The sequence below is a fragment of the Anas platyrhynchos genome, chromosome 7, assembly GCF_047663525.1.
Source record: "Anas platyrhynchos isolate ZD024472 breed Pekin duck chromosome 7, IASCAAS_PekinDuck_T2T, whole genome shotgun sequence".
NCBI lineage: Eukaryota > Metazoa > Chordata > Aves > Anseriformes > Anatidae > Anas > Anas platyrhynchos.
The window spans coordinates 19,175,907-19,190,300 of record NC_092593.1 but is presented as its reverse complement, the minus strand read 5'-3'; the positions used below and the strand labels follow the sequence as shown (position 1 = coordinate 19,190,300).

Genomic DNA, 14,394 nt, shown 5'->3' with positions numbered 1-14,394 from the left:
CTTTTGGCTCTTTATGCAGATAATTTGTATTTCAAGTGGGTTTTAATGAAGATTGCTGACAGTTTTCTGTGGCCCTCCTCTAAGGCTTACTATTAACAAAGTCCAAAATTGTGGGCATATCTTAGAGGAGCAGATATAGAGGATATTACATTCTTGCCTGAGTATAAGAGTCTCCATCCACTTTCTTAAAATGTATTTTGTCACTCCTTTGGGAACTAGCACAGTTCCTTTAAGATGAGGAGTAGCTGAAACTGGTGTAAATAAAGACAAACTGCCTCACTTGATTTGTGACCTTGGGGAAAAAAGTATCTCTGGACTCCATGAATTACGTGTGCAAATTCAAAGGAAAAAATTGCCTCTGAATAGTGTTAGATTTTGGGTTGAGATAACCTCAGTCGGAATCAGTAACAGCTTTTACCTTCCTAGTTACTGTTTCTTGATGAATGGTGACTTGAAGAGTTTATTTACAGAACTGGCTGCTGAAACAGGCTGACAGTTTGGGCTGCAAAAAAAAAAAACAGGTTCCAGGAATACTTTAATCAAAACAAGAAAGGTGAGAAGGGCATCTCCCTGGTTTCAGCTTATTGTTGATGAATACTGGCCTAATTCAGATAGCTCTGGAGTTCTGATTACTAATTCTGTATCACAGCATAGTATTTAAAATTATTTTTAATAATTGATGGTTGAAAAGAGTGTAATCTATTAAATTCTGTTTTAGACCCAAATCAGAAAATGCATGGATATTTGCAAAATCAAATGCAGTACAAGCCGTTGGGGTGATGTCATTTGGTAAGTCTTTTATTTTTTTTTGTATTTTCAGTCTTCAACGGGGAAAAAAAAGTGTTGTGTGTTTATTTTTTTTTAAACCTAGAAATTGTGTGGTTTTAACTACTTTTTTATTATATGTACATACATATATTCATATTAAGATGGTTTATGGAAAGCTGGAGTTGATTTTTGTATTATCCATAGGTGAACTTAATTGTTACAATTTAAGGCATTATCACAGTCTGTTGTCCATCCTGCCATAGAAGCTATTGCTGTTGTAGCAGAGATTGCGCATGGCACATGTGAATCCAGTTTATATTTCATATTTTAAAGCACCTGTATTGGTAGTGCTAGTCTAGTTCCTAAATTGGGGAGGCTCTGAACAGTCTGTATTTTCTTGGGTAAACTGTAACAGAAAGGTATTGGACTGAGATGTATACATTCACTATAGAGTGAGACATTATAGAGTGCCTGTCACCTCCCATTTCAACAATGAACCATTCAGATGAGTCTCGACTCACCTCCGTTATTGTCATTGTAAAACCCATTCTGCTTGGGGGACATTGTATCTCACCTCTTGTTAATGCTGTGACAATATGAGGCCTCCCTATATTTGCTGCTGTCTAAAATGGATGTCATAGGATGTCTGAAAGTAGCAAATGGTTCTGTGGGTTTGAAAGAATCTCTGAAGTGCTGTTGTGTTCTCATGCAAAAGAGCAGAAAACTGTAAGTGGAATGCAGATTCCACTTCTTATAGGGGAGTGGGAAGAAACAACGTGGCATTTTAAGGTAATGTAATCAGCATTATTATATCCCAGGATGAATATGAACCTGCATCAAATCAATTAAGTAAAAGTTCAAGCCATTTATCTTTGCTATTCAGTGCAGATTTAATATTTGTATTTAATAATAAATGGTATCAAACTGCACTGTCTCCCCTACCTTGGAATATATACTCCATTAATTTATTTTATATGCATGTGTGCATGAATTCATATATATGCTTTAAATGTCATGTGTGTTTCAGCATTCATCTGCCACCATAACAGCTTTTTAATATATGGCTCTCTGGAAGAACCCACATTAAACAACTGGTCCCGAATCACACATGTGTCTGTTTCCCTTGCTGTTGTTATCAGTGTACTATTTGCTGCATGTGGGTACATGACTTTTACAGGATACACAGAAGGTAAACTGCTCAGTCCCTCAATTTTGGTGCTTTCTATAGTCATTACACTTAATTTCTGAGTTCTGTTTTTAATACCTTAGTAAGATCTTGACATTTTTATATCTACCATGGACAGAAACAGCTAGGACAGACATTCCTTATAGTTACCTATCAACCAAAATGGGATACAAATATGTCAGCTATATGCTAATAGGTGTCAGATTCCCAAGTGGAAGCCTAACCAGTGAAAATCCCCTTTGAATACTTCCACATCCAAATACTTACGAGGACTAAACATCTGTAACTTAGCCACATGGTCCTATAACAAAGAGAGCAGGAAGAAGAAAAACTTTGATTTTTTATTTTTTTTTAGGGTGCCTGGATACATATTTCTGTATGTTCTTCTGTATCTTCTCTTGTCTGTGCAAATATAGCATCCTAGCTCTGACTTAGATATTTCCTATCATTACAACAGCCATTGTAGTGTAATGCTATTGTCAGGTCTTTGTGTATGCGTGTATATATATGAATATAATATATAACATGTATTGATAATTATACTATTTTATGTGATTTTGTTTAAAAAGAAATGGAAAAAAGTGCTTTTGAAAGAAAAAAGTATTATATTGTTCAGTGCATTAGTTCCTCAAGGAAAAAATACACATTGCATAAACAATCAGCTTTTCTGTTATAGTGCTGTTCCAAATTGTGGGAGAATGCTTCTGAGCTTTTTTCCTTTTGTAAAGAAATGCAGCATTTAGCTGAGAACCGAGGAATTGTGGGGTGAGGGTTACTAGTTGATCTGTTCTCCTTTTTTCCTCCTTCCAGTACTGCTTGTACAACATAAGTTGCTGGCCTAGACACAACTGTAGGCAGACTAAGTGCAAACTGGCTTGAGGTATTTCATATATAGAGAGCTCTGACTGCAGCAATCCCTCAGCATATGATTCTACTGTAGACAGGTTCCATCTTACCTTCTGTCTCTCCTATCAAAATCTTCCAGATATCTTCTCTGAAGCACATCCTATTCCTTCTTCAGTGCCGTTGTGATCCTGAAAGTGGTAAATCATAAGACAGTATAATAAACAGGTAGAAAAGATGTGGTACATCATCTGATTACTGTCTTGCAGTTTTTCTTGTGCCTGATGGATCATGATTCCAGATTCTTTGCTGTAACCACTAAGCAAGATGATCTAAATTCTCTTGCAATGCTTTAGTTGCTAGATATAAAAAGATTTACTGCTTAATAATCCATATATTTATAATGGGCTTTCAGGCTCAGAATATTTGAAATTCTTCATTGTAGCTTACCAGCTATGGTTAGATAGTATCAGGGAGATGCAGTTATGCAGAGGTAACTCCCTGGCCTTCCTGGTATTAACTGTTCTTGTTAGATGACTTACATTTTAAAATTAAATATTTTATATACAAGCTGTCTCTGTCCTGTACTGAGTTAAATAACAGCATTTCATATAAAATAGATGCTAAGGGGAGGACAGCATATATATTAAAATATATTAAAATATTTTTGAAAGATACATGTAAATACTACTTCAAATAAAAACACTGCTAATAGCAAGTTAAGATTCCTCCTGAATGTAACTTGACTGTAACTGGAGTTTCTTGATGTATCAGGAAAGGGGAACAGGAAGTCTCGATTACTCTAGTGACTCCATTAACTTACACTCCAGTTTGCAAATAAGAAAATGACGTGAGTTCAAACTAATCGATGTTTTGCTGTGCTTCAGGAGATATATTTGAAAACTACTGTAGAGATGACAACCTTGCTACATTTGGGAGGTTTTGTTATGGAGTTACTGTAATTCTGACCTTCCCCCTTGAATGTTTTGTTACCAGAGAGGTAAGCATTTATTACGTTCTCCCTTTAACAATGTTGATATTATTAATAACATGATAACATTATTAATACATATTGTGGCTGAAGTCAATGGCTGGTCTGTAATAAATATCAACAGATAACTATTCTGCTGATGCAGTGAATATGAGGGTAGTATCTGTAGTGTTGAGATTCTGGTAATATTACGTTATACTTGTTAATATATAAAGTAACATTATAATAACAGCTATAAAGTCTGCATAGAATTCCATTTTTGTTATAAATGTTACTCTCATCATTATGTTGAATAGCTAAAAATAACACATTAACCATGCTTACTAGCTTTGCTGGGTGAAAGTGTCTCTATCTAGGAAATCCACCTGTTCAATCAGTGGTTGCAATTGGTTTTGTTCTGTAGCAGGAAAATGAGAGGAAAATAAATCCTGCAGATATAATTAAGCCAGTATTGAAAGTGTTCTGCAATTTCAGTAACGCTTTCTATGAGTTAGTTTTGGAAGCAGATGAAGATGTTTTCTTGAAGCAAGCTTCAAAGGTCAGTGGGTATATTCTCACTCATTCTTTTAGCTTCCTAAGGTTAGGAGATTTGTTATAAACTGGTTGTTAAAATAAAGAGCAAAATCAAAGTTTAAAACTGTGGTTCTGTTCCAGGTGATTGCCAATGTGTTTTTCCATGGGAACCTCTCAACGGTTTTCCATATTGTTGTGACAGTAATTATCATTGCTGTGGCAACTGGTGTATCGTTGGTGTATGATTGCCTTGGAATAGTTTTAGAGCTGAATGTAAGTGAACCTGCATACTCTTCTATTTAATAAATCACTTTTTTTTTTTTTTTTTATAAAAGAACTCAGAAAAATCTGTAGCTCTCCTAAAAATCTTACGCAATTCAGCATAGTACTCAGATAGAAGTGTTAGTAGGAAAAAAAAGAATTGTTCAGTGGTTGTAAATAGTGTAACTGAAGAAGAAAGTTCAGGAAGAAAAGTTCTTTTAACCAAGGAAATAATTCAAAATCCAATCTACATTTATGCTAAGCATCATTTGTAATATTTTACCCTCAATTTCATGTCAGCTATTTTTAATAAATCAGATGTGGAAATATAGATAGAAGATGAAGAAAACTTTAAGGGCAGCCTTTGTTTCGTTATGGAATTATTTTAGAATTGTCTTCTTACATTCCTGTCCATACATTCAATGACAATTTCAAGTCATCTATTGCACACTTACCTGAAACTGATGGAACAGAAGTGAGCAACTTGTTCTTTACACTACATGATACATGTCAGTACGTGTACATTGCTCTGATCCACAATGCAGTTTATCTGCCAACTGAGCAGTAATAAGTGATTCTGTAGCAATGATTTAGCAGAACATGCTTGGACTAATATTATAGAACCAGTCTGAATATTCAGATAAGCTATCCAATTACCCTCTATCTGAAATAATTACCTACATAGTTTCCTCTGAGTTAATTATTTGCAAATTATCACTGTCTCAAAATAAACAGTGGTCCACTTGGTTTGGTTTCTTATTCATGGCAAGTGTTGGTAATTTCTTTTCCATCATTTTTCTTTCTTTTTTTTTTTTCCACAAGTGCAGAAAACTTGCCTGTGTATATACACCAATAAAATTATGTACATTTGTGCATCCATATGTGCCTATTTGGGCCAAATATCTAAATGTTGGTATAATGAATCTATTTAACTATGTGTGCACATATGTGTCTATATGTGACTTGGAAAAGAACATTTTCTATTTAGTAATACTAGAAAAGGCCTTTATTATCCAGTTTTACTGTTGCGTCAGTCTTTTCATAGCTGTTTACAAATTCAGATTTTTTTTCAGGTCTAAATCTACATGCTTATGAGGGTTTTCTTGTTGTTTCCCACACACAGGGAGTTCTGAGTGCTACCCCACTTGTTTTTATCATCCCAACAGCATGTTATCTAAAGCTGTCCAAAGAGCGGTGGAACCATTCGGATAACCTCATATCCTGCCTGATTCTTGTTATTGGTGTGCTAGTGATGACAGTTGGGTTTGTTTTGACTCTCTTGCATCCCCAGGAATGTAGCCATGGAAAAGAAATGTTCTACTGCTTCTCTAGTAATGTTTCTTTTCACAACAGTACACTTCCCCCTTAGGTAACACACCAATCTGAATGAGATCAGGTGTGTCTTCCAGCAAGCCATATACATGTATTCCAGTTTAAAGGTGCCTGGAACAAAGATTTCATGTTTTCCTATGCACTAATAATTTTAATCTGTTCAACTGTATATATTTTATGTTGCCATCATTTTTTCTGAGAAAAACTTAGTTTTTAACCGTTGAAACAAATTTTCAGAGGTGTCTTGCAGTAGACATTACTTGCTTAACTTGCAAACCTTCCCAAAAAGCTTAATTTATGGTAGTGAGTCACCAATGCAGCTTAAAAATTATAGGTGAAATGTGTAGGAATGTAAACATTTCCCATGTTTAATTGCTTTTATTAATTTTTATTAATTTTTATTAATTAATTTTGTAATGATTAAACGTCTATTTATTAGCATACCATAGTATTTTATTTTTTTTTTAAGTCATGAAAAAGCGTATGTCTGGGTCTCTCTGTGTCTTAAACTCATGTGGTTAAATTGGAAAAAAAAAAAAAAAAAAAGAAAAAAATATTAATTCTGTATTTGATTTTGCAGTAACTGTTCTCTAGTGCTGAAAGCATCCCTTTTACTGGCTTTCCAGTTAAGGGCAATTTTATGTTATAATTGAACTGTAACTGATATAATTCAACTGTAATTGTTAAAATTATTGGTTTTCTTATTAAAACATCTTGCATGAATCTGTCCATATAGGTGAATTTTAAAAGATTGAGATAAATATTCTCTGTACAAATTCTAAGATTGATAGAGAAGAAAATGATATTTGTAACAATCACAGCTTGACTTTTACATTCATAACCTTACTTAGTTCTGAAACTATACTGTAGCACTGATACATACCAGGCATGTGTAGCTTGAACTTATTTGGGAGGCTGAGGGTTTTTTTGTGAGGGTGGATTTTTTTTTTCCCTCCTTCCCCCTGTGTTGTAAATCTGTTAGAGATAGATTGGTAGTGCAATTCTTTGATTTCCCTAGCTAGAGTCAGCTTTGAGGGTGGTGCTTCATCTGCTGCCCAGGCACCTGCTACTGTTACTGGAATATTTTCCACCAGTTTAGATGGAACAAAATAGCTTATTTGGTCTTAGATGTGTGAGTATATTCCCTTCTTTCCACATGAAATGGAGTTAAACTTAGTTAATACTTCCTCATGATAGCTGCTGAAGATGTTTCTGACAAATCAGAAAAGACTTTTGAGCTTTTCTGTTATTCCAATTATTTTAATTTTAATTTCTTTTGCTTGAAGTATGTTACCTTGTTTAAAGTATTAATTGTAATCTTTGTTTTTAAGTATGAGTCAATGGAATAATCTGTAGGATGCGTTGTAGTATTGCCTCTTCAACTTCAGATTCTACTGAGTCTTATCTTGATATTAATTCATGTTTACCTCTTTTTTATGATGGTTGAGACTTTCTATGCCTTACTAACTTAGAAATGAAGATTTAAAGAAATGTGATGATTTAAATGTGAAGATTTAAAGAAATTGTGATGCTTTGTAACCTGAACATACAAAGACTAAGGTAGTAATGGTCAGTTAAAAGTTTGTGTTGCTGGTAAAGCTTCTTTTGCTCTTAAATTTCTTTTGCCAAAACTAATTGTATTCATTTCACCATATAATCATAGATGGCTCACTGATTTTCGATCATAAACTTGCCAGATGAAGGTGAGGCTCTCCCAGATATAAGTATACTGTAAGAAGAGAAGTCAGACATTATGGAAAAAGTTACTTAACTGCAGTTTGGCTAATGGCTTTATAGAAACTATGGTTCCTTACTATTATTAGTGTAACTTGTCTTTATTGAAACTGCAAATAATAACCTCCTATATACTTTCTTATGACCTAGGAGGTCTGAATAAAGAAATAAGCACCTTTTTATTGTCACAATAAAGCTTGTAATAGTCATAATGTTTTTTGGAAACAAAACTCCCAAAGACAGAGTTGTAGCTATCATCAAAGGAAGTACATAAAGCATTTAAGGATATACATATTTAAAAAAATTAAGTCTTAAATATGACAGCACTGATATCCCAATGCAGTAGTAAAGAACATTTTAACCTTAAAGGAAGCACGATGCCAAAGAAAGTTCAACTACCTTAAAGAATTGCTAGTTGAATGTATTTAATTTTAGCTTCCAAAATATCGCCTTTCTTTGACTAAACAAATCAGGCAAAAGCAGCAATTTACAAGCTGTCAGCTTTAATGGAGCTCACCAAGAGTGAATGAAAGCTAGTTACAAAAACTAGTTACAGCTTGTGTTGTACTATTGGACAGGTTTTTGCACTGAAGAGTATGCTTCAGCTTTGTAGTTACAACAGTGGTTCATTGGTAAGCTAGAGGCTTTTAGCATAGTTTATTTACCAAATAAATCACAACCTCTTGATTGGCTCAGTGTATTTTTTTAATGTTTTATTTTTGGCTTATTAATAGTACAATCTATTTGTTTTAGTTTTGTCATATTCATTGGGATCTCACCACTATCATAGCACTTCAAACATCCAGAAATTCACTGTGCACAGAAGCTAAAGGAGTGCTGGCAATATCCTCAAATCCAAACATACTGCAGTGACAGGTCTTCGTGGAGTCCAGGCAGAGGAAGAACAGCAAAGTTCCACAAGCATGCACTGGCAGGGTTTTCACATCAAAAGCTGATAGTATGACTCACTATTTCTTCTGAATTCCTTCCTTCCAGCTGAGAAGGCATTTCAGGACACCAGATGTACTATTGCCATTCCTACAGGGGCTGCACAGACAGTTTCTTACTTTCTATAACAGTCTGCTTCTTATTAATTACAGACATTTCAAAAATATTTTCTACTGAAATTTTGGCAGATGGGCAAACCTTGTATATTACCAGGGACCCTCTAGAGATGGAATTTTCCTTCCACCACAAGTTTTTCTGTGGAGGGGGCAAAATGGAGTAGGTTTGCTAAATGGACACTATGTATTTCTTTCAGTTTTTATCTCATCACACACATTAACTGGATCTGATAGGCAAAGGATTTAACTAGTTAGTATTTGTGACAAGTGAACAAAAATGTCGTATGAGTTTGTAATTGGACTCTGTTTCTGGTGTGAACGCTGAATAGAAGGTAGAGAGAAAGATGCAAAAGTGATAGACTGAACAAATGTAAGTACAAAACATGAGACTAAACACATTCCCATAGCAGGAAGGAGGAAGAAGTCCTTTATTGTGGAGTAAAACAAGCACAATGCACAGAAGGCTTATTTTTATAGTAGATCTATTACAAGGACTTCTAATTAAAACAAACAAACAAAAAAAACACATGAGTTCTGGTCTGTAGCAACATTTGTTTGGATTTATTTTTTTTTAGAATTGGCTAACAATTCTAAAATTCTAAATTCTTCTAACAAGGATTTGAATTTAGGTCAGTAAAGGAAACATGTTTTTCAGTTTATCATTCAATGCTTTGTTGTATTTATAATTTACATTCAGCTAATGACCTTAAGCACTATGGAATGGCTTTGAAAATAAATGTGATTGCTAAATGGCTGGATTGGAAGTTCCCATTGACTAGGTAGAAGAAGGGCATAGCTCTTGTCTTCACTGCTAGGTGAAATGCTTTAGGCACAGTCTATTTTGGTCATTATGGAGGCCTCTATGGACATATGTGCTCAATTTTTTTTATAAATATTGTGTTCATGTGTGGTGGTGGTAATGGAAGAGGTTTTTTCAGCATCAGACTGTTTACCAAATTCTGCTGTATTTCAAATCTGTACAGTGTATTAGCAGAGAACGTGAAATGCACCAAAATTTAATGTAGTTTGTTGAAGTTGTATTTAATCTGAGGTAGAACAGCTGAAAATGGCTCCATGTCTTCCATTTGCAAAGCTGAACTTCTGTAATAACTTCAGATAACCTACCCTATCTTTTCACTTCAAAATAATTAATGTTGTCTTCTGGGTACTGTTCTGTCAACTGTTACCACAGATATCATGAGTAACTTTTTTGTTTTCTGAACATCTAATTTTTCTGTTAAGTGTTCTAGAGCAGTTCAGCAAGGTACAAAGAAAAAAAAAACAATACTTTTTTTTTTTTTTGAATGATAGAGGCAGAATTGAAAATCATCTATAGGATGGTATAAGTAATGGGAACATTATTGCACGTAGAAGACAGATCAGTGCTGAAAGTTTTTGCTCATTTAGTAGTTACCCACAGTTGTATATTGATATCCTGTACACATCTTGACTTTGATGTACCTAATGTTCCTTGCAAGTGCTAGAACGAGGGCAAGTGAAGCAGGCCTCTTGTTGCAGGGAAGATGTGACAAATAAAATAAGGCATGCAAGGTCTTCAGTAAGTAAGGTAAATAGACAAAATCCTAGAAGGGCTATTTCTTGACTTGAGGGCACAGGTAGTAGTGTCCTACTAACCTTGCTAAAATAAGGTACACCCCAGGTCTTGATGGGTTAGTTGCTTAAAGTCACCTGTTTGGAAGTTAGGTTCTGCAGTGAAAACAAGTGAATTGAACTTCTTTGCCAGCTATGTAGTTTGAACTGATGATGGAGTAGAGCAGGGGCTGCAGCTGTTTACGTGCACAGCATCCCCTCTCAGTCATTTCTCCATCTGAACTTGCCACTGATAATTTTTTTTTAATTTAGGTTCAGCTACAAAAGCGGTGGAAGTCAATGGCATGATACACATTTCTTCCTCATAATTCCTCTCCTCAGCCCTGTTTTCCTGGTTGTTTGCATTTGGTGGTTTATAGGGCACTGTAATAGGAAAAGACCATAGGAGACATTGAGTTGGATTGGTGTTCTGACTTTTCAGTTAGAGACGTGACAATGTGGGAAGTTTTAATTGGGGCAAGATATAGCTGCTGATCCTGCAGATGCATTTAAGACCTATGCCATTATACTTCAAAGGGTAATTACTCATTTTGAAACTGGACAAGAGACTCTTTCATTACTTTTGCAATTGCAAAATAGAGAAAAAAAAATATTTTTAAATTCAGAAGTGATACTGCTATCTGCTTTTTGGAAATATCTAATCTTGTATTGCCTAAAAATACAAGTCTAAGACTTATAAAGAAACAAGTCTGCTTGCTGTAAACAAATTCAAGCTTTTGGAATTGATTTAGTCACCTCTATCTACTCTGAAGTTCACTGCAGCTATTGATGGAAAAAGTCAGGGAAAAGCAGAAAGCAAGGAAACTTGAAACTAATCTTTGACTTTGGCATCTCCTATGTTATTAAACCTCAGCTGAATGCAGAAATTGATATAAGCATTTAAAATACAAGTCTTCTTTAATAGATAGGAATAATGTATCCCCTAATGCACACAACTTGATTTATAATTGTGAAGAACTGGACAGTTCACTGTAAAAGGTTCCCTGAATTCTGTTTCATGCTACATTCTATTATTTAATATTGCTTTTAATCTTTTCCCACCGCTTTTATTAGGATGCAGTTCTTCTTTATATGGACATTCACTTGTGAATTATTTTCTTGGAAGACTGTGACACTTGTAGGGCCTTCTGAGAGGCCTTACACATTGGAACTAAAGCAGGATGCAAAAAGAAAAACATCCTGAAACATTAGTAGGACATCAGAAGAGGAGCTTTCTGGAACTGAGGAAGGAACTTCATTGAAAATGTGCAAATACTCCCGACTGATGGTTAATGCTTCCAAGCTAGAGCCAAAAATCAAAACTTAAAAAAAAAAAAAAAAAAAAAAAAAGGATATATTTATTATAGTTGCTTGTTATTCTATGGTTAGATGTAAGCTGGGAACGCTCTTGGCACTCAGTATTTAACAATGTAAACTGCATTAACTGCATTTCACTAGACTATATTTTAAATTGCTGAGATTAGAATGTTTTATAAATTTTTGCTTTTGATTATATTTAGGAATTTGTGCAACAGCTTGCAGCCATTTCCTGTAATAAGTGAGATATTTTGTGATCATGCCAGTGTAGAATTACAAAACATCAAAGCCCATGGCTAGTGTCAGTAGGCACTAGGCAGGGTATCATAGGAGTGGTACGAGCTAATGAGGAATACCAGTATGACCCTAGAGAAAGAAGTTACTAGTGTGGAAAAAATGAAGAAAACTAAGTACAACCAGGCAACTAAACAAAGTTGTGTTAGAAAGTAATAACAACTTCCCAATGATGATAAATAAAATTCTATTTACATATTTTTCCTTGTAGTATACCTACCCCCTTTAGGAAAAAAAGAACATAAAATAAACCTTTTAAACTGCTGTTTTGTTGATGCAAAAATATCTTCAGTGGAATGTTAAAGGAATTGCAGAAGCAGTTCTGTTTATGTTATTCCAGGATCTTCACTTCTGGACTAACTCTACTATTAGTAATCTTATAAATGAAACTCTGTATCAATGCTCTTGGGATTCCCACAAATTACTGATAAGTATTAAGGATTCATTTTGATCCAGACTAGCAACTTGAATTTTTTTCTCCTCTATGAAGTGTTAATGTTTGTTGAAGTATTAAGCATGTTTCAGTTCTGAAATATTCATGAACAGTAGCCTTCTGTGTGCTCTTTTACTTAGACTTAAATTTTTGTGAGCCTCTGCAGAGCTCCAGAGTATACATAGCTCAATCCTGAGCATACATAGTCAACTAAAAATGCAGAAGCAGTCCAATTTACATGAACAAAGTAAGCACATGTTGAAGTGTAGGAATAGTGTAGGAATCAAGATTTTATTCCGACAAATTTACTGTAAAATATTAAAACATACGTGGAGTATACCCTCATTGAATACAATATTGTGGACAGTAGACAAAGCAATTTTGGTATATGAATAAATAATTCAATTGGTATTTGTGACAATTCAGTCATTCTAAGCATGTTAATAGACCATTTTTTATGTATGCCTTGAAGGCTGTACCTTCAGTTTGGTAGTTAAATTAATGTTTATTTAAATTGATACTTTTAAAATATTTTGGCTCATTATACACATGAGATATTTATTATGTTTGTTAGAAGAGTGGGAAAGAAGCGGTAAGGTTCAAATTCTGTCTTCTAAAGTTGACTTCTTACAGGATGACTCAAGCTGCACGTAACTTATAATCTTTACCAGACAGTGAGTGCAGCTTTTACAAAACATTTAAAGTGTAAAATTAAGAAAATATGTAGTCATCTGAGGAGATGGAGAAGAGAAGGCTTGCTAACCCTGTCAGAATCTAGGCTCCTAACATGTGACTTCATCTGGTCCTGGAGGAAATATCAGGCTTTCTTCTTAAGGAATTAAGCTGGGAGAAAGACAAGTAAAGCAGATTGTACTGTATCCTTTCCTTGATAGGAGCAAGGGGTGAGTAGGAAGTCGTAATGATACATTTGGGGCTGAAGTTCTGTCTTTGTAGATTTCTCTGCAACTCTTTCTGGCAATATCTGAGAATCTGCAAGAAATAAAAGATGGCAGTGATACGTCTTTCCTTGCTGACAAGAGTTGTAGTAGGGCTGACATATGGTACATGAAGATGAAAATACTGGCCAAATTGCTTTCATTTTCGATGTGTTTAGGAAACCTTTTCAGCTTAAAACATCATTGTGACAGTCTTAGTCTGTGTGGGAAGCAGCTGTTTTAACCTTTCCGACACATCTCCTCTGAAACCTTCCACTATTCTGTTGTTTTCTCCGATATAATCATAATGCATTACTCATAGGAACTTCCAATAAATTTAACAAAATAAATGATGAAATAATACACACTGGATATTTACCTAGGTGCTACTAGCAGCTGGGAAATCTAGTAGTTGTTTCAGAAACAGACCAGCAGATGGTGCTCAAAAATTAATCACAGCATAACAGAGTTGTGATGACAGTTTCAATTTATTATTCTTTTTTGTTCTTTACAGAACTTAATTAAATGGGAAAGTGAATAGAGATGTGAACAGAATATCCAACCCTTCCCAGAAAACACTTTCTGAATTCTTTCTGGTTTTACTTCTAACAATAATTATTGGTTTTAATTTAATTATTTAGATCACTTAATTTTAGTTCACATATTAACAATTTTATCCTAAGAATCTTGTCTTTCTAATAAAACTATGATGGTTTACCTTGTAGACTGTAAAATAACTATAATGATTTTTGGTGTATTTTGGAAGCCTGCAGAATATTTTTTTTTGGGGGGGGGGGAGGGGTGGGGGGGAGGGGGAAGATGGGCAGTTAAGATGCAAAGAAATATCATTAATTTCAGGAGCTTTGGGAGTACTATACACAAAATATTAACCATAAAACATTCTCCAAATCAGAAAAATCAGTGCTTATTTCATATTCACAAACAAAGCATCGGCCTGTGCTAAAATAGCGTTACAGCAAACTTAACACTCTCAGCCATCCTGTTAACTCCCAGTCTAAGGCTGTGACAACCTGTTGATGTGCTATATTCAAGGTGCTGTGAATGATATGGCCAGGTACTTTGAAAGTTGGCAGCTTTGCAGTCCCTGCTTTCTTGCATATTTCACTCACAGA

At 34.7% G+C, this 14,394-nt stretch overlaps 1 protein-coding gene across 3 annotated transcripts in view; it reads left to right on the top strand.

The window, feature by feature from the left end:
* Positions 1-14,045, top strand: part of SLC38A11 (solute carrier family 38 member 11) — a 28,035-nt gene extending 13,990 nt beyond the window's left edge. For 2 of the 3 annotated variants that reach the window (XM_021272074.4, XM_013098971.5), the window contains exons 8-12: positions 719-789; positions 1,796-1,957; positions 3,685-3,797; positions 4,443-4,574; positions 5,686-8,315. In XM_021272074.4, coding sequence (XP_021127749.3) covers positions 719-789; positions 1,796-1,957; positions 3,685-3,797; positions 4,443-4,574; positions 5,686-5,931 — 724 coding nt within the window. In that variant the 3' untranslated portion in view covers positions 5,932-8,315. Of the gene's footprint in view, positions 1-718; positions 790-1,795; positions 1,958-3,684; positions 3,798-4,442; positions 4,575-5,685; positions 8,316-11,356 lie in introns of those variants that run through there. The other variant, XM_072040902.1, reaches the window with a different exon arrangement.
* Positions 14,046-14,394: the final 349 nt, after the last annotated feature.